Source organism: Solanum tuberosum, unplaced genomic scaffold (genome assembly GCF_000226075.1).
Source record: "Solanum tuberosum cultivar DM 1-3 516 R44 unplaced genomic scaffold, SolTub_3.0 scf00185, whole genome shotgun sequence".
Lineage (NCBI taxonomy): Eukaryota > Viridiplantae > Streptophyta > Magnoliopsida > Solanales > Solanaceae > Solanum > Solanum tuberosum.
In genome coordinates this window covers 207271-229633 of record NW_006239122.1, presented here as the reverse complement: position 1 = coordinate 229633, position 22363 = coordinate 207271, and the positions used below count along the sequence as shown (strand labels likewise).

Sequence of the window (22363 nt, the reverse complement as noted above, 5' to 3'; positions counted from 1 at the left end):
TTTAGTATTTGTAGCATATCCAATGAACATACAATCCAAAGTCTTAGGTCCTATTTTGATCCGTTTGGAATAGTACCCTCATTTCCATTTCTCATGTGAAATAGACTGTATTGGAAATTGTTTGATCACTATCTTTCAAGAGTTATTGCTTGTATAAACTTTAAGGGACGACAAACAATTCTCTATCAGGATACAACAAAGCCTGAACAAATACAACTTTCTGTTGCTCCCTTTCTTAACAAACAAAAGTTTTGTTTTTTTTACTTGTTACTCCCTTTACTAACAAACAAAACTTTTTGTTTCTCTCTTTCTGAACAGTACAAATTTTTTGTTGTTCTCTTTTGCTGTAATGATAGCACCCCCCACAAATTTTGTGGTAAACCTGAACTTATAAATAGGACATTCAACATTTCCTTCAAAGTTTGGTTTTTTCCTGTCAACAATTTCATTAGATTGAGGTGAGAATGTGCAGTAATTTGATGGATGATTCCATTTTCCAAATATATTTCTACAAAAGAAGATTCATATTCTCCACATCTACCACTTTTAATCATGACAATCTTTTTATCCAACTGATTTTCAACTTCAGTTTTACATTGCCAATATGTTTTTATTGCTTCATCCTTACCATTCAGCAAATAAACATAACAATATCTAGTGCAATTGTCAATAAAATTTATGAAACACTTTTTTCCCACCACGAGATGGTGTTGACTTTATATCACAAAATGTCAGTGTAAATCAATTCTAAGGTATTAAACTTCCTTTCAACAACACATAATTGACATTTTGATTTATTGCACTAGAAGTTAGGCAAAACTTCTAAGTTGATCAGTTTTTGCAAGGTTTTGTAATTGACATGTCCCAAGCATTTTATGTCACAAACAATTTTGATTCAAGCAAGTAAGAACAAACAGAAATACTAAGTTTGAAAAGACCTTCTGTGAGCTAATCTTTTCCCACAAATATTTTGTTCTTTACTTTTTATAATTTTCTCAAATACAGATATTGTTTTAGAGTCAACACCTTGCCATATGTCCTTTTCATAAGGACCTTTCCATAACATTCAATTTGTTATAGAATTACCCATGATCATTGTCTCATCGGTCCAATAAGGGCAATATAACCCAAATGTTTGTTTTACAACACAAACATAACAAATCACTTTTCACCAATGTTCATGTCTATACAAAAAAATTTATTTTAATAGACATATTTTTTCATGAAAAATCACAATATTTTAAGTGAAACTTTTTCATCAAAGAATACCATTCCTTTGAACGAGTAATATAATTTTGTGGTTTTATACTAGTCATATCATATACTAGTAAAGAGAGACTCAACGTCCACAATATCAAATATACTTCAAGAATCTTGTGGGTCTAATATAATACAAGAATGTCATTAAATTCCATATCTTGTACTTTCAAATTTAAATTAGATAGTAAGTTTAATTTGTCTTTATCAGAAGTAAAGAACCCCCCACATTTTAAATATGTTCTCAAAAATATTTTTCAAGTATTTGAAATTATTTTCCACATATTTTTTCCCATGCTTACACATTGGCAACACGAAGCCTTCTTTTGGAGATTTAATCCATATAAACAACCATTGCATGCACAAAAATCACTAATTTTATGTCACTAATTTTATTTTTTTCCCGTTTTGTCACAACTAGACAAACCACTTAGTATTTAGAATACTAACAATAAAGATTCAATCTTTATACAACTTGTTTCTAGTTTAACGATAAAGTGAAATTTTTTTATTCTTCTAATCGTTAACCGAATGAACCTTGAATTCTAATGAAGTTTTAATATTCTTCGAATCAGTTTCACATTCAAACAGAGTAATAAACCAAAAACATTTTAATCTCCAGAAACCTCAAATACAACACTATTTCGAGCTAACGATGAAGATTTTATCTTTTTCAATCATTTAGCCTTAATATTCTTGACAAAGATTTTGTACTCTTCAAGTCAAAATATTCATTCAAACAGAGCATTTAAAAAATTGGTGAAGTTTCTATATTCTTCAAACCAATGCACAATCTGATTTGTTTGTGAAGTTCTTATATTCTTCAAACTAAAGAAGAAGAAAAAATCCAAAAGTCAAACACAATCAAATTTCACATGGAGTAGAAAACTACAAAAGTTTTATTTTTCCTCCTCTAAACAGAATACATATTAATAATGATAAAGACATATTCCGAGATCATCACATAATGACCATCTATCCTAACATTTAAGAAATAAATTTCATAACTTATAAAGGATAGAAAAAGAAAATAATAATCAAAGGAAATAAAGATAGAACCTGATATTTACTCTCATTGAATCATATTATATTTGTCAGCAATGATTCCATGCAAGTCACTTTTCTTGCTAATTTTTTTTTCCTTTTCTCAGTTTCCATCAAGTTCCTATTTTCCTCAAGAAGACATTTAATTTCAACAAGAAACTAAACTCATGTTCAAATATTGTTAGGAGACAACATTTGTTCATTTACTTCTTCTCATAGTTATATAAAACCAAGAATATATGGAAAAAATTAAAGTGCTCATCTTAGCCTTTATGACACAAAATAACTTTTCTCATTGAAAAGAAAACTCAAGGGGTGCAATGCTTGAATGCACTTGGGAAGAAAATAAAAATAATCTTACCAATCCAAGGAAAACTTACTACAAAAAATATACTCGAAGTTGTACTAATTCATCCCAAATATCTTTTATCATATGATAAAATAATTCTCTTTTTCTTATTTTTCTTTCCCCAATAAAAAGAACACAGAAAATAGAAGTAATTTCCTTACCACAGAAAATACCAACATTAAATTTCTTAAGCTTGTTATCTCATGTATCAGATTAGCAAACCAGAAATAATAAAAGATGAAAAGAAAAACAAAGAACTATCCGAGTGCACAAAACCCACTGTGTGTCCTTAAGAAATTTAATCCCCTCAAGTACCCGAGGTTGCAGATTAATTCCTCCCAAGATAAAACGGATTAACCATTAAAGAAGTAGTGATACCTCAAATTTCAATAATTTCAACGAACTCAAAATGATAGCAACGAATCACACACACAGACACGATCGATCGATTTTATTTTGTAAGAAATGTATGCAAGAGAAGGGAAGAATTCAATCCAGAAAATTGAGAGAAAGTCTATCTATTTATAGCCAACAAAGGGTAAAGGTCACAACTCTTTGGAAAGAAGACAACCTTTCAGAAAGCTCACAACACTTTGGAAAAGGCACAACCTTTCAACCGGTCACAACCCTTTAGAAAGGACACAACCTTTCATAAACGTCACAACCCTCCAGCATAGTCACAACCCTTCAAGAGAGTCACAACACTTAATTTCATGTTCACACCTTTAAAACCCATCAAAATGTACTAAATACAACATCTAATAGAATTAAATAATAATAAAAATGTATTATCTCTTCAAAACTAATATACATAAATGTAAAATCACTAAATTATCCACACAAAAAGAGAGGGCACTCGTTGACATTCATATTCCAACTAAAAGATAATGATACTTATTATGTTTTCAGTCAAATTAATGAAATGTTACAGAAATTCATGGGGTGAGAACTGAGGTGAATGTATCCCTAATAAAAAATAATGACATTTATTATGGCTTGGGATATGAATTTTTGTATATATTGTTTTGTGTTGTTTCTGTTTAAAGTAGAATATTAGTATGATGTGAATGTATCCACTTGAATAAAAATGGAGAGAAATAAAACGAGTGTTTAAAGTTAGATTACAAATTTTCTCTTATATTTAATTAAAATAAAATACCTAATCTAATTGAAATAGTAGTAATTGCATTTAAATTTATACATGAGATTTGTGAATCTGCAGTTATTCAAAAGTCCAATTTAAATGTAGCCCTTAATGATTTACCCATTAATCAAATTTAAGTGTGCATTATTCATTGCTAAAAGTTTGGAGAATATGAAGAGTTGCATTAAATAATTAAATGTAGACTAATTAATTAGGAGAAATAAATAGTTTGGAGAATAGGAAGAGTTGCATTGAATAATTAAATGTAGACTAATTAAAGAAAAGGTTCAAGGAATGCAAATTGAAAAATAGCTATAAAAAGGCAAGAAAGGATTCTTGAATCCTTACTCACCATTTTAATAAGCTCTTGCATAATTTAAATTTATTAATTAATTTCATCTTCTTTTTAGTTCTTGAAGAGAAAGCAACAATTTGAGAGGATGGGAAGTACCAAGAGCTATTGGCGTCTAGAGTTCGATTAGCCAGTAATATCAACTTCACTAAACAAAGTTCAACACAAATTTATTGTAATGCACAATGTTTATGTATCATTGTATATGAAAGTTTAGACACATATTATTATTCCGACATGTAATATTTTAATTTTAGCATTCAAATATTCTTGTTATACTTTTAGCAGTTGTTTCTACTTTATATGTAAAGAGAGAATTGATATGTGTTTTAATTTCTTTATTTTAGTAAGAATAAGCTTGAATTTTTTAAAACCAATATATTTGACGATTATATACTCCCTCCATCTCAATGAAAAAGTTTGAACAAATTAACATGGAATACACGTGCAAAACACGTGTCCAGATACTAGTAGTGAAGAAAACATAACAACTAATAAAAGAAATAGTGCAAATACTACAAGAAAGAAATAAGAACAACAACAACAAAATAATGCAATAACCAAAACACAACAAATAAATGATCGATGATAGATGATATCAAAAGCAAGAACTACAAGAATACAGCTAGTACAACGACATATACCAACAAGCCTAAACTCTCGAAAAGTAAGACAATATTCCACTATCTACTAATCTTCTACCTTAAATTTAAACCACTACCTCCACACTCTTCTATCTAAGGTCATGATATCTTGGTATAATCTGAAGTTGTGTCATGTTCTGTCAATTATCTCTTCACAATACTTTTTCAGCCTACCTCTACCTCTCTTCGTGCCTACTATATATATATATCCAACCTCTCGCACCTTCCCATTAGGGCGTCTGCACATATCCTATTCACACGTGAAAACTATTCCAATCTCATTTTTATCATCTTGTCCACCACAGAGACCACTCCTCCCTTATCCAAAATAACTTTATCCTAATTTTATCAATTCCCAGTATACCGACACATCTATCTCTACATCATCATTTCTACAACATGCATCATTGAACGAGAAAACTCTTGACTGGTGAGCACTCTTCTCCATACAATAATGTCGATTCAACTACCACTCCATAGAACCTACCTTTAAGTTTTTGTGGTACATTTTTATCACACAAGATACTAGAGGCAAGCCTCCACTTCATTTAGGCTCAACCAATACGATGTATGGTACTACAGTTAACGTTCCCACTTTCCTAAATTACAGACCCACGATACTTGAAATTATCTTGTCTTGGGGATAGATCGTGTGTCAAGCCTCACTTCCACTTCCATGTATATTTCATGCATTGTATCAGTGCATTTGCATTTCAAATACTATACTTTGGTCTTGCTCATTCTAAATCCTTAGGCTCTAGAGTTTGTCTCCACACCTCCAGTCTAGTGTTAACTGTGTTACATGTTTTATCAATTAATACTATATCATTGCAAATAACATACAGCATGACAAGAATGGGCTAAGAACTAATCCCTGCAAGCCCATCTCAATTGGGAAGTGCTCCGAATCTTCTTACATTGTTCTAACCCAAATTTTGATTTCATCAAACATGACATTTATCGCCCTAATGTAAGTTTGTACACCACTAGCCTCCAGGCATCTCTAGAGGACTTTTCTCAAGCATCTTTTCAAGGTCAATGACACCATCTGTAAGTTATTCTTTATTTTCTGATATTTTTTCACCATCTCCTCACAAGATGCTTGGCTTCTATAGAGGATTGCGCTAGCATGGATATGAACTAATTCTCGAAAATGAACACACTCTTCCTCACCTCATCTTCACCACTCTCTCCCAATTTTTTGTAGTATGACGTAGCAACTGATTCCCCTATAATTGTTATAATTTTGAATATCATCCTTGCTTTTATTTAATAGAATCATTGTACTCCACCTTCATTCTTTGAGCATTTTTATCATCTTGAAAATGATACTAAGCAAACAAGTTACTTACCACTTCATACTTGCCTTATTTGTGCTCTTTCAAAACTCCACCGAAATTTCATATGATCTGATCATTCTTCCTCTGCTTATCCTATTAATAACGCTCTTAACCTTCTTAACCTTAATACACCTAAAATATCCAAAATCATTATGTCTCACAGAGTACTCCAAATCACCAAGAACAATGTCTTTTAGAAGTTCAAGACAAAATTAATTATTCTTTTTTTCATTTTGTTCTTAATAGTAATTGTTTCTTGAAGATAACAAACATCTAAATATAACAAATATTTAATAATCTTTATATCTCAAGACATAAGTGAGAATAAAATAATCAAAAATTCCTCTTAACTAATGTTTTCTTTTAAAGAATATATATATAAAACAAATATGCGACAAATAATTTAAGACGAGACTAACAAAAAAGTCATGTATCATTGGTTATCATATAAAATGTGTATTTTGTTTCCTCCCAAGTCACTACATTAAAAACGATCATTAGTGACAATTAATTTTTAATTGCCGCTAAAAGTTGTTTTTGTTGTAGTGAGTGGTCCATTGTAGTACTACTAAAGTAATATTGAGTGACGTTTTATATTGTAAAAAAAGTTTAATAACTTTAGTGATATTTAAGTAATGTTGTGCGACTTTTTTATATCATAAATATAGTTAATAATTCAATAATGCAGTAAAATGGAAGTTTGTGTGACATCAAATTAACCCCATTGAAGTTAATGGTGAAGTGGTTGAAGAGGGAGATTTTTTTTATTTTTTATTTTTAAAAAATCATTTTAAACTGCGTTGTTAGCAAGATGGAACTAAAAGAAAATCAAAAAAATTGTGTGCCATTACTACTCAATCACATTGAAATTTGTTTGAACTAATCAAAAAACTATCAAATAAAAATTTAATTTAAACGCTTCGACCACACCCAAAATCCATATGAAAAAAAGTAAATAGCTCTTCATATTCTTTTCTGTTCTCTACTATTTTATCATGTTTGGTTTTAAAGCAATGCTAGATATTTCTTCTAGGTACGTCAACAAAAAAACCGATTGAGTCCATCATTTTTCAGTAAGTCGCAACTTTAAATCGAACTCAAATATTTATTATGACAATTGACAACAAACTATTCTCTCACTGGATTACACATGATTTTTGATGAACTAAATTCGTTATTTTTATTTATACTTTTCAACTATAATTTTGCTCTTCAAAAAATAACGACTTACATCGTTTTTGTAAGATAAAAAAAATGAGGGATGACTCTATCGTTCTTCTATCATTTTTTTTTTAAGATAGTTTTTGTGCATTTTTGCTTAAAAACGTCTGTTAGTCAATATTTTTTTTAAAAATTCAAATTACTATTGAAAGATAACCGAAAAAATGAGACAGGAGTTACTCAAACGAGTTTGAACAAGCAAGGCAGCCAATACAATCAAATTTCTCTTTGTCGGTTTTAGTCATTCTTTAATAGTGCTCCGAAATGTCAATAAAAGTTCTTGTTGGTGCTATTTTTGGCGATTTATATACGGAAAATTATGTAAAGTGATCATTCGTCCCTTTGCTTTACCAAATAATAATTGGTTCAATTTTCAAAATTATCAAAATTGGCATAATTCTTCTTCTTTTCGATTTTGCCATTACTAGCTTTTCTTCCTTCTCCTTCTTATTCATCTTCTTCATTCTTCTAATTCGTTTGCTTCCTCTCCTCTTTTTTTTTTAAAAAAAAAAATTAACGTATCAAAAATGTGAATCGTTTCAAGCGAATTATATATCAAAAGACTCGAAACATCGAGAAGATTTTATATCTAAAATTTTGGGACTTTTTAGAGGTAATTTTGAGTTGATCAAGATTGAATAATCAGTGTATAATTCATGTATAGTTAAGCTATATTAATTTTTTGAGTGTATCGTAATGTATAGTCATCGTATAACTCATGTATAAGTAAGCTATATTTATAGAATCAATGTATAACTCTATGACTTTTGACAAGCTATATTGAGTTTATACTTCCTATAATTTTAGACTATTTTCTTATATAAATAAAACATGACTATATTTGTTGTAAACTAATTACTTTATTATATTTGAAATTAACACATTTTTTTCAATGGCCTTTTTGTCCTTGGGGTTGTGTATATTTTGGGTCGGGTCAAAGCTTTTAGATTGATATTTTATTGATTAATTTTTTGGAAAAGAGTAAAAATTAAGTTATTCACCAGAAAGTTAATATTTTTAATTTGTGTGATTTTTGTGTGAATATACAAAATTTAGCTATTTGTATTAGAAATGATATAATCAATATATATATATATATATATATATATATCATGTTGGACATTCAGTGTCTGGTGCTCGTATTAGTGTGGAAAATAAGTCTGAATCTAACATTGCAAAGCTCATTTGGAATGATACTCCAATTGAATTTTCTTCATATCCAGAACTCAAGTTCAAAATTTTTAATCAACGGTGAAGCGATTACAATATTGCACCACAATATATGTCGGTAATTTAGCCAACTAATTGATAGAGTTATTTATTGAACTTTATGGTGACACCAGCAGATCAAACGAACAAAACGTACACCACCTTTGTACGTGTGATTTTCAAGCCACTTGAAGAATACAGCTGCAATAGTGTGGGGGTACAAACCAAAATGTGCCCTAAAGGACAAACACACACACCTAATAGGACCAACATCTTGTCACCTCAACCTATATATCAAGTGGTCATATTCATTTTTTTTTTCCTTTTTCTTTTCTTAAATTTGCTATTTAGGATTTGGTATCATTTTGAGATCTAATAAATCCGAGTTTGCACTTTTTTTTATGAAATTATATTTATTTTATGGCTCGTTTGGACATGTAATACAAAATTATGATTTGAAATCACACTAATATGAAGTTAAAATTTGGTTTGGATATGTAATTTAGATTTCTTATACAATCTCCTAGGGCTATTCAAAACTGATAATTCGAATAAAAAAAAAAGTTTGGTTTTGATTTTTTTATTATCGGGGTATCAATTTTTAATGGTTTTGAAGTTTTTATTAACAGGTTAACCGATAACCCGATAGTAAATTGATAAATTATATTTATATCATTCGGTATATAAAGTCCTTGACTTAGAATTTAGTTTCATATTTTTATTTCTAGCAGTTTCAAACTTTTGGTTATTTTACAATGTGTTAGTGTTGTTTTTTGATCAAGATACAATCTATCAACTCATGTGCATGGTTTATTTGGTTTGTCACCATGTTTTAAAATGATTTTCAATTATTTATTTTTTGTGTCAAATCTTAACGGTTAAGCCGATAATTGAACCGATAAGCCAATATTTTAATGGTTCTTAACGTTTAGCATGTCTACAAATTGATAACTGATAAGTCGAACCGATAAATTTTAAAATCGAACCGAACCGACCGATACACAGCGTACAATCTCGGTATATATATAGAAACTCTACCGGTTGAAAATAATTGTTTTTAAGGAATAGAAAATAAATATTACATTATCATAAATCTCTATGAGATATTATTACAGTATCACAAGCGATTGAAACTTAATAATTGTAAAATAACAAATTAAAGGTGTCGGGTCCAGTCCAGGGTTCGTGAGGATGCACGAATTGCTAGCTAGTTTGTTTTGGCCAACCAACGAAATAGTGACATATTTGAGTTTTTTTCCCTATTTATATTAGCATCAGAAATTGATGTACATACTTGAAAAAGCCAATGAAGACTATAAGAGGAGTGGACAAAGTGTAGGCTATTGGAAGAAGGGAAAAGTCTAGTATAAAATGAACCAGCAACTCCTGTCACAAAGCAATTTGCAGGATCAAATAATCCATCTTTTTTTTCCTCAGACTTTCATGAAATGTCGGTAGCAATCGAAAAATGGTATTAAAATCATTGCTGGGAAGATCATTCAAGAAAACATGAAATTCCAGCGACTTATGACCCTTGTTTTTTCTTTCTTTATCAATAGTTTGAATGAGTTGAGAGACTGGCAAGAAAGTGTTTGGTCCAGAAGAACAACCTAAATCCCCAATGCAAATAGTTTCTCTTGGGGAAAGGTTGTTGTAGAGAGAAGGTATGGCTTCATCTGTTATTGATTTTATGTCATGAGGATCACCTTTTGCTGTAGAAAATCAAAAGGAAATTGTTACTCCCTCCATCTCAATTTATGTAGCACTTAAGGAAATTGTTACTCCCTCCATCTCAATTTATGTAGCACTTTTCGGATTTCGAGATTCAAACAAGTTTATTTTTTATCATAAATTTTTCATACATCTTTTAAATATTTTTGAATTGTCAATTATTGTGACTGATAATATACTGTTTACGTAGTTTATCAATATATAAACTTTATTTCAAAAAATTTGAAAATTTCATACGTAAATTGCTGATCAAAATCTCAATTGTTTAACTAAAAGTGTGTGTGATAATACCTGAAGCAGAGAATTTTTGGCATAGCTAGCGTCTCCCATTCCTCCATTCATGTGAAGAACTTTAGTGACTTCCATCTTTTGTGTGTGTATACGTTATCCACTTTTGGCTTAATATATTTCCAATGAGGGTATTACTTATTTATAGATTGTTTGGTTTCGGGGAGTAATAAATCGGTTCGGTTTTATTAGATCTGGGACGGTTACACATCTTATAACATATGTAATATCTATCATATTTATCTATCTACATTACTACTCCTTATTCTAACCATTGATTACATGGAAGACTTCTTCATCTATAAATAATGACGCATCTTCCTTTGTGTTGGGTAGGAGATGAAATATGCTAACTGTGGAAAAATATTACTCCCTCCGTTTCAAAAAGAGTGGTCTGCTTTGACTTGGCACGAAGTTTAAGAAATTAAAGAAGACTTTTGAATCTTGTGGTCCTAAATTAAAGTTATGTCAAATATACAAAATTGCCTTTAATCTTGTGGTCTTAAACATGTCACGTGGAAAGTTAAAAGTAAAATGTTACCAAAAAAGGAAAGAGTTCATTCTTTTTTAAACTAACTAAAGAGGAAAGGAAGTCATTCTTTGTGAAACGGAGGGAGTATGTATTAGTGAAAGAGAGAGTTGAGACTAAGAAAATATTTCAAGTCTTCAACTAAATCTGAAATTGGTTGAGTTGTACAACGTTGTTGTGCTGTTGTATATATCCTAGAGGGTACAAGTCAAGAGATATACTACTGGATCGGTGTAGATTTTATACCACAATGAGCTTGAATCTCTATAAAGAGAGCGAAATATCCACGCCTCAACCTAAATATTTTTTATTTATTTTTGTCATTTAATTGTCAACGATAATCTCTATTGTATTTATGATATATTACACCAACAATTTGTGATTACAAACTATTGCATGCCATGGAAAAACAAGCAACGTATTAGGCGTACTATCACAAGAAGTTTGCCTAAGTGAAACAGAAATTAGACTGTTGTCTATTACTTTATCTTCTTATGATGGATTGTGTGATACCAATGATCTTGCTAATTTTATCTTCTTTCTGTCTTTTTCGATTGAGGCATTGTACACATGCATATATAGTTGACATGCAAGATAGTTGAACAAACCCAATAATTTTTTTGTAGTTTCTATATTTGTATTAGAAAATTAAAAATAATAATAATAATAAATATATATATGTATATTAACTTGCGAATTTGATGACTCAGTGGTAAGAAAGTGCCATGAAAATGCTATGAATTTATTTTTGTTTATCTCATGAGATGTCTAGAACTTGTCTGGTGTGTATAGAATTAAGTGAAACGAAGTTTTGATTCGCAAGATATGATTTAGGCATTTCTTTGTTAAGCCAATTTTTGACAAAATATTTGTTTACGGTTTACCCTAACATTTATTCTTAGTTACCCCCTTTGAGCCTTTTAGCCTATTTCACTATTAGTCGCTTAAATTAGATTTTTTTTTTTATATATATTTGTTGATTAACTTTGCATTAATTTGATCTCGACATTCCTAGTGCATTTTAAAGTTGAAAACTTAGAAGTAAAGGGAAAAGGAAGGGGAAACAATTGGAATTGGGATGAATAAAAATAAAGAAAGTCAATTGGTGCCCATGATTAGAAATTTAAGTGTTTTTTTTAAAATTTTGTTGATATATAGTAAGGTGAACAAAAAAGCAAAAAGAAAGAAGAAAAGGGTTGAAAATTTGAAAAAAAAAATATATTAAAGAATATAGAAAAAATTTCGTTACTAACTATGTGAGAAAAATAAGGCGAATGATTAAAGAAAAGGGGAAATATAAGGGGAAGCTTAAGAAAAAAGTTGAAATTGGGAAGCCACATATATAGATGATGTAAATTTTGTGATTTATTTCTGCTTTATAATATGATTGTATTTGCCTGTTATATTATGTTTGTGAGTTGATTCTATAGTTTATGTAGTTTGGTAGAGTGTATTAGTCAAAATAATGCATACATTAACTCTATGTATTAGTAATATTTTGTTTGGTGTATTTTTTCATGCTATGTATAAATAATACTTGCATTAGTTATATACTTTATTGTATGTTAAGGAGTGTATTACTAATACCATGGATTTCTAGGTATTAGCATGGTTAAAGACCCCATTACCCCTCAAAAGTTTTTTTTTTACATTTTTCCACCATAATTGTGAATGATATCTTTGTAAATAAATATTTTTATGCAATGCATGTTATTTTTAATACATCAAACCAAACAATGCATAAGAAATAATCTATGTTTATTTAATGTAAGCATTACTAATGCACGCATTATAAATGCAAGCATTACTAATATACTTTACTTAGTATTATTCTTATACCCTCTACAAAACGACCTTATGTTTAAAGTGTTTTGATTATCTAAATAGGAGTAATTCTATTATATTTGCGTATTTAAGTGGGTGATATGCGTTAAGTGTCTAGTTAGTTGTTTGATGACAACAAAGGTTAATTAAATGTGGACTAGTGATATTGGGTATATTTACCACCTTTTAGTTAAGATTTTTTTTTCAATGTTTACTGTTATGATTTAGTGGGACCTTTCAGGTGTTTTAAATATTATGTATACCCATATTTAGTCATTTTTAGAGGGAGACAAATATTATGGAAACACAAAGCAAGAGTGAAGGCTGGGCAGACTCAACAATACTGGGGCCTAAAGTGAAATTTAAAAGATGGATTTTAATATTTTATTTTATTTTTTATCATATATACTTTTATTTAAAATCTATTTTTCTAGCTATTATAGATGCGAAGTCATTAAATACCTCTTTTATAATCAATTTGTTTTAATTATTCCTTTTCAAATGATAACATAGCTAATTCATTCAATCTTTCTTGAGACATTGTTGATCTTAAAGAAGATATAAATTAATTTTAATTTCGAAAAAGAATAATTGGTTGAGGCAACGGTTACATGAACTGTTAACATTATCCTATAAGTAATATGTGTATTTGGAAAAGAATCAAGTCTTTTTATTTGATTGAGTATTTTCGCTAGATCATTATCTTTTACTTGTATTATTTCTCTTAACACTTTTAATTCAAAAAATAAATATAAACCATCAATATCAAAATAACTATTATGTGTTAAAGAAAGTTCAAGATTAAGACAATTTTTTTTAAAAATTTTCATCATCTAGTGATCTCAATATTTTACCACTAAATAAGAAATCAAAAAATATTTTTTATATGCTTCAATTGGTTCAAATGTATTTTGAAGTGAAAAAATAGTTTGATCTACTCTACATATATTTAGTGCTTTCATTATCCCTATTTTCATCAAAATAATTTCTTACGAAATTCAGGTTTATATTCATCTCATATGCAATTTCCTTAGTAGAAATCATAGCACTCGTAGTACATATAATTTTTTTGTTAAAAAAAGCATATATAAGTAATTGTTTTTTTTTTTTAAATGGGGGCTTCCAAAAATATTGGACCCTAAGCGATGACTTTAGTGGCCTAGGGGTTAAGACGGTCGTGAGTGAAGGTAAAATTCTAGGTTAATTCTTCATCTTTTTGCCTAACATTATTTCTTGTTACTACATGAAATAGAGCTTTTGTAATTAAATGCTATAGTATGAACTTTGTATTCTAATGTATAGTAGTTATTTCTATCTTTTTTTTATCATATGATCTGTTTTCTTAATCTTTTGTTTACTATTCTATTGATTCACAGTCAATAAGATAAATAGATAATCTCTAATCGGTCTTGATAGAGGAAAGTTAAAGATAAAACGCGGATTAAGAAGAGTAGGATGCGTACCACATAACATACTTGTGTCTAAGATAAGGATATACTTAGTTTGCTCTACTTGACTCTCATGCAAGAGAAATAAATGCATTATTACTTTTCGATAGTGTTTCATTGAATAACTTGTATCTTATATTTTTTGTCCTTCTAAGGAGATTCATTTAATATTATATACACAGAATATTCAAATTTGACCTTATATATACAATATAATATTTTGATCGAGGGGATTCGGGTGAATCCCCAACTCCCACGTAGATCCACCCCGGCTTCTGAGTGACCTTTTGTTTGTAAATAGATGGTAAAACTACTTCTTTCAAAATGTATGTTGGTATATTTCAAATCTTGCTCTTCAAAACAACTCATGCATATGATCATGGTACCTCATTCCATTGGAATCTTTAACAATAGCACTTTTTCTTTTCAAGACAAACAATTAAATACGTACCATTATCGTTTACTATGTACAAGTAATGTGTTGAGGGTGTTACCTATATAACATTTATTTAAATATTAGTTTCACAATTCACAAGTATATATATAATTATACAATTTAATGTATATTGCGTTCTCAAATACAATCAAATCTTTTTATAACGATATTTCATTGTAACGGTTTAATTTTCTTCACAATTGATTTTTCATATTATATTTTAATTCTCTATAAAAGCATTCTATCTATAACAACAACGAATTCAATATTTTTTTTGTAAAATTGCTTCTATATAGGTCATATACACAAATATTGTGTAATGATATTTTATAAGGAATATATTATGTATAAAATAAAATATTAAACAAGCAACGTATTAGGCGTACTGTCACGAGAGCGAGATATCCACGCCTCAGCCTAAATATAATTTAATGTATACTGCGTTTTCAAATACAATCAAACATCTTTATAGCGATCATTCATTATAACGATATTTCATTATAACAATCTAATTTTCTTCACAATTGATTTTTCATATTATATTTTAATTCCCTATAAAAGCATTCTATCTATAACAACAACGAAATTCAATATTTTTTGTAAAATTACCTCTATATAGGTCATACACAAATATTGTATAATGATATTTTATAAGAAATATATTATGTATAAAATAAAATGTTAAATATTTATAATAATCATCATTAATGTCATGAACATAGTAATTTTAAGTACAATATTTAAAGGGAAAAAATGTAATTAAATGGTACCCGTCAATTATGGTCATAACTTCAGAAGAACAAATTATTAATGTTTCTTTTTTACATTCATACCTTTTCTATCATTTTAGTTAAATTGATTGACAAATACATTTCTTCTTTTTGGTACACAAAATTATTTAACTTATTTTTTGCATATTTTTGGGTATAACAACTAAATAAAATTTAAACGTCAAATGCCTATATACATATATAATAGTAGCAACTCCTAATAACAATCATGAAATATTCGATCATGTTGTAAATAGTGTGTGTTTATGGGCCATATTGTAAATAAAATATTATTTGTTACTGTAGGAGGCCAACCTCTCCAAGTAACTTTATCCCTGTAAAAGGGGTAGTTACACAACAATAAGAAGATGACATAGAAAAGGAAAATTACTCCACTTCTTTCTACTACTGCTCTTGGCTCTACCTTTTTCTTTTTATTTTATTATTTTATTTCATAACACGTTATCAACACGAAACTCTAATTTTCTTCAAATATTTCAGGTATAATAAACACATGTCTTATATATTTTTTACATGTTAGTTCTTCCTTATTTATTTATTTATTTTGATTAAATTAACTTGATGATCTTTATTTGATATATCTATCTATATTATTATTTACTGGGTATTATTAGTTTTAGTATGTATACAACTTTCTCTCAACTACTCTTATAAAATAATAATCTCACCATTATTTATTTCTTAGACGTCCTAAGATACTATATAAAATTTTATTTATGTATGTTATTATTATAGCTAAAAAAAATTTATGTACCTAACAATAGAAATATTATTCATGTATTTTTATATTGCTGATTTTATTTATGTGTTTCTATATTGGTGACTTATGTACCTTAAATTCACATGCTTCTTTCTGTAATTTTTTTCCCTTTATTTTTACATGACAATATTCAAGAATTTATGTTAAAAAGTATATGTAAAATTAGTTAAACAGTGACACCAACGAATTGCTGAAATTATTAGTGTTTACAAATTTTGTCTCACAAGTATGTACTAGTAATTGATTAACAATACTTTATGCCACTTTTAAAGAGGTCTTTTAATGATATTTCTACACACATCTATGTGCTGAAAATAATAGTGACCAACTTATTTTTATATGAGCATAACTTAAGAATTTATTCATATGTATTTGTTTCAGAAATTTGGTCTTAGTTAAATTTATTATTTCCAACTCATCTCTCATTTTAGTTTTCATCATGTCAAATCTATCAAAGCTTGAGTTTGTGACACTTGACATTACCGGAAAGAATTATTTGTCATGGGTCCTTAATGCTGAAATTCACCTTAACGCTAAAGGTCTTGGTGATACTATTAAACAAGAAAATAAAGTATCAAGCTAGGATAAAGCGGAGGCCATGATTTTTCTCCAACATCATCTCCATGAGGGATTAAAAATTGAATATTTAACTGTGAAAGACCCTCTTGAATTATGGATTAAATTGAAGGACAGATATGACCACCTAAAACTTACGGTGTTACCAAAAGCTCGATATGAGTGGATACACCTTCGATTTCAAGATTTTAAAATTGTAACTGAGTATAATTCTGCAATTCATAAAGTAAGTTCCATATTAAAATTATGTGGAGATATTATCACTGATGATGACTTACTTGAGAAAACCTTTTCCATTTTTCACGCTTCAAATGTGTTGTTACAACAATAATATCGTGAAAAAGGGTTTAAGAAATATTTTGAATTAATTACGTGCCTACTTGTGGCTGAGCAGAATAATACTTTATTGATGAAAAATCATGAAGTCCGTCCTATTGGTTCTGCTCTATTCCCTGAAGCGAATATTGTAGCAGCACATAATCAGTTTGAACCAAGACAAAATAATTATCGTGGTCATGGCCGTGATCACGATCGTGGACGTGGACGAGGACGTGATAGAGGACGAAATAATTATCGTCATTATGGTGAAAATAAACATGAGAATAATAAAGTTTCTCAAAATAAACCTTCTCGAGGTAGAATCAATATTTGTCACCGATGTGGTATGCAAGGTCATTGGGCACGTGAGTGTCGTACACCTGATCATTTTGTGAAACTTTATCAAGCCTCTCTCAAAATAAAAGATAATAATATTGAGGCACACTTGACCTTTCGAAATGATGATAATGAAGCAACTCCCTCAAATAAATATGATGATATTGAGGAAAATCTTGCTTGTAAAGATGATGATTTTGAAGGACTCCCAAATATTACTCATTTGGAAGCTGAAGACTTTTATGAGAATATTGATTGAAGAACTTATCATCTATGAAAAGGAATAATTGTTATTTTCTATTATGTTTACTACTATGTTGTTCTTCTTAAATGCTTTTCTTAAGGCATTAAGTCTTACTAATTTCTACAGTTTTAGTATAATTTCTTAAAGTTTCTTATGCCGTTAGTTTTTCACGTTTTTATAATATATTTTATTTTTATGAAGAATATGAAAATTTCCTAGTTATCAGTTGGATAAAAAATCAATCATGGTGATATGTCTTATAGATAGTGCCACAACACACTATTTTAAGAGATAAGAAATATTTTTCTTATTTGATTATGAAAGAAGCTAATGTTATTAAATATTTGATAGTACAAAATTAATTGAAGGCTTTGAAAAAGCAAATTTAGTACTTATTGGAGGAACAAATTTGATAATCAATGAAGCATTATATTGTAGTAAGTCTCAACGAAACTTATTAAGTTTCAAAGACATTCGTCAAAATAACTATCATATTGAGACTATAAGTGATGAGAAGAATGAATATCTTTATATTACTACAATGATGTCGGGTAAGAAAGTTGTACTTGAAAAGTTACCCGCTCTTTCATCTGGCTTATACTACACAAGTATTAGCATGATTGAAACACTTGCCATTGTAAATCAAATGTTTACTAAATCAAATAATTTTATTATTTGGCATGACCGGTTGGTCCATCCCGGTTCTAATATGATGCGCAACATAATTGAGAGTTCACATGAACACTCTCTGAAGAACCATAAAATTCTTCAATTTAAGAAATTCTCTTGTGCTGCATGTTCTCAAGGCAAATTGATTACTAGATCATCAGTAATCAAAGTGGGAATTGAATCTCCAGCCTTTCTGAAATGTATACAGGGTGATATATGTGGGCCCATTCACCCATCATGTGGACCATTTAAATATTATATGGTTTTAATAGATGCATCTACAAGATGGTCACATGTGTGCTTATTATCAACTCGCAAAGTGGCGTTTGCAAGAGTACTTGCTCAGATAATAAATTTAAGAGCACAATTTTCAGATTATACAATTAAGAAAATTCGTCTTGATAAGGCTGGTGAATTTACATCCCAGGCTTTTAATAATTATTGTATATCAATTGGGATAACAGTTGAGCATCCAGTTGCTCATGTTCATAATCAAAATGGTCTAGCAGAATCATTGATTAAACGTCTCCAACTAATTACTAGACCAATGCTTATGAGAACAAAGCTTCTCATTTCATTATGGGATCATGCTATTTTACATTAAGCAAGTCTTGTGTGGATCAGACCGACAAGCTATCATAAAATCTCCCTATTATAATTGGCTTTTGGTCAGGAGCCGAACATTTCCCATCTAAGAATATTTGGATGTGCGGTATATGTTCCAATTGCTCCACCACAACGTACAAAGATGGATCCCCAAAGAAGGTTGGGGGTATATGTTGGGTATGAATCTCCTTATATTATAAAGTATTTGGAACCTATGACTGGAGATTTATTTACAGCAAGATTTGTTGATTGTCATTTCGATGAATCAGTAAACCCAACATTAGGGGGGAGAAAATAAGCAGCTGAAAAAGGAAATAGATTGGAATGCGTTATCATTATCTCATTTAGATCCTCGTACACATAAATGTGAACAAGAGGTTCAAAAGATAATTCATTTGCAAAATATTACAAATCAACTGCCAGATGCATTCACTGACCTATCAAGAGTTACTAAATCTCATATTCCAGCTGATAATGCTCCAATTCAAGTTGATGTCCCGATATGACAATTAATTAATACAAATGAATCTAAACCATGCTTAAAACGTGGTTGACCAATTGGTTCCAAAGATAAAAATCCTCGAAAAAGAAAAGGAGCTAACGATCAAGATGGTCATAATATGAAAGAACATGCTCACGAAGAGCAAGGAGACATAATAATTGACGAAACCTTGGAAGAGGTTCAGGCGCCTGAAAATAATGAAGAAATCTCAATAAACTATGTCTCATCAAGAAAAATATGGAACCGAAATAATATAATTGTCGACAATATTTTTGCTTATAATGTTGCTATAGAAATAATGCAACAAAATGAGGATCTTGAACCAAAATCTGTTGAGGAATGTGGACAGAGAAATGATTGGCCAAAATGAAAAGATGCAATTCAAGTTGAATTAGCTTCGCCTGAAAAACGTGAAGTTTTCGAATCGATAGTCCGAACACCTAAAGGTACATATCCAGTGGGGTACAAATGGGTCTTTGTGCGAAAATGAAATGAGAAAAATGAAGTCGTAAGATATAAAGCATGACTTGTGGCATGATTTTCGCAAAGACCTGATATTGATTATATGAAGATATATTTTCCTGTGGTGGATGCAATCACTTTCAGGTATCTTATAAATCTGGCAATTCATGAAAAACTTGACATGCATCTGATGGATGTCGTTACAACCTATTTATATGGCTCACTAGACAACGATATTTTTATGAAAATTCCTGATGGATTAAAAATGCCTGAAATATATAAAGATTCCTGGGAAAGTTGTTCAATAAAACTTCAAAAAACTTTATACGGATTGAAACAATCAGGACATATGTGGTATAATCACCTTAGTGAATATCTATTAAAGAAAGGGTATGAGAATGACCTAATTTGTCCTTGTGTATTTATTAAAAGGTCTGGATCTGAATTTATCATTATAGTTGTATATGTTGATGACTTGAATATCATTGGAACTCGCAAAGAACTTTCAAAAGCAGTAGAATGTTTGAAAAGGGAATTTGAAATGAAAACCCTTGGAAAGACACAATTTTATCTTGGTCTACAAATTGAACATTTTGCAAATGGAGCATTTATTCATCAATCAACATATACTAAGAATATTTTAAAGAGATTTTGCACGGATAAAACACATCCATTAAGCACCCCAATGATTGTGAGATCACTTGATATTAATAAAGATCCATTTCAACCTCATGAAAATGACGAAGAACTTGTTGGTTCTGAAATACCATATCTTAGTGCAATTGGTGCATTGATGTACCTTGCTAGTAATTCTCAATCAGATATATCTTTTTCTGTAAATTTATTAGCAAGATTTAGTTCTTTCCCAACATGAAGGCATTGGAATGGTATTAAACATATATTTAGATACCTTCAAGGACTAATTTATTCAAAAGAGTCTGATTCACAATTAATTGGCTATGCAGATACAAGATATTTGTCTGACCCACATAAAGGTCGATCTCAGACAGGTTATTTATTTACATATGGAGGTACAGCTATATCATGGCGTTCAACAAAACAAACTATGATTGCTACTTCTTCAAATCATGCAGAGACTATAGCCATTCATGAAGCAAGTCGAGAATGCGTGTGGTTGAGATCAATAACTCGGCACATCCAAGAAACATGTGGTCTTCCCTTAAAAGGAGACATCCCAACAACATTATTTGAAGACAATGTTGCATGTATAGCTCAACTAAGAGGAGGATACATCAAAGGAGATAGAACAAAACATATTTCACCAAAATTCGTTTTTACTCATGATCTACAAAAGAAGGGTGAAATAGATGTTCAACAAGTTCGTTCCAATGATAATTTAGCAGATATATTTACCAAGGCATTACCAACTTCAACCTCTGAGAAGCTGAGACATAGGATTGGAATGTGTTATCTTCGAGACATTAAGTGACATCGTCATTAGGGGGAGTAAATACGCGCTGCACTCTTTTTCCCTTAACCAAGATTTTATCCCACTGAATTTTCTGGTAAGGTTTTTAATGAGGCAGCAAATAATTCGTATTATAAATAACTATGGACATTTCTTCTTTTCCTTTGTACATAAACATTCAAGGGGGGAGTGTTATAAATAGTGTATTTTTATGGGTCATATTGTAAATAATATATATTTGTTACTGTAGGAGGCCAACCTCTCCAAGTAATTTTATCCCTATAAAAGGGGTAGTTACACAACAATAAGAAGATGACATAGAAAAGGAAAATTACTCCACTTCTTTCTACTACTGCTCCTGTCTCTACCTTTCTTCTTTTTATTTTATTATTTTATTTCATAACAGATCAAATATTATCATTATAAAGAGGTTTGACTATATATTGTATTTGAAATACTCAAATATAGATTAACAGTAATCCAACTTTATCAATATATAAATTGAAAACATAATATAAACATACCGTAATACAAGAATATTTCATCTTTTCGATTATTAACTTTTCATAAAAAAAGTTTTCTGAAGTTGTGAAAATTACATTTTCGAGTATATGGGTGTGTTTGGTATGAAGGAAAATGTTTTCCTAGAAAATGTTTTCCTGGAAAACAAGTTGATTTTTGACTTATTTTCTCATGTTTGGTTGGTGAGTAGAAAATATTTTCCGAAAAAGATTTTTAGTGTTTAATTTATGAATGAAAAAATATTTTTGAGAAATATCTTTTATTTTTACTAGAGTAGAAAATAATTTTTGAAATTGAAAACATTTTTTAAAAACAAACTTAAATATTTTTTT

General features: G+C 29.6%; 1 protein-coding gene and 1 pseudogene across 1 annotated transcript; one reads left to right on the top strand and one right to left on the bottom strand.

Moving 5' to 3' along the window:
• Positions 1 to 9730: 9730 nt before the first annotated feature.
• LOC102595252 (salicylate carboxymethyltransferase-like) lies at positions 9731 to 10671 on the bottom strand (annotated as a pseudogene).
• Positions 10672 to 17352: 6681 nt separating this feature from the next.
• On the top strand, positions 17353 to 17856 carry LOC107062092 (glycine-rich RNA-binding protein RZ1A-like). Its single transcript, XM_015312323.1, has one exon. It carries the CDS (start codon positions 17353 to 17355, stop codon positions 17854 to 17856), a length of 504 nt encoding a protein of 167 aa, XP_015167809.1.
• Positions 17857 to 22363: the final 4507 nt, after the last annotated feature.

What these genes read in the sequence shown, in the direction of transcription:
- LOC107062092 (XM_015312323.1), top strand. Translation starts at nt 17,353, where the DNA reads ATGAAAAATCATGAAGTCCGTCCTATTGGTTCTGCTCTATTCCCTGAA.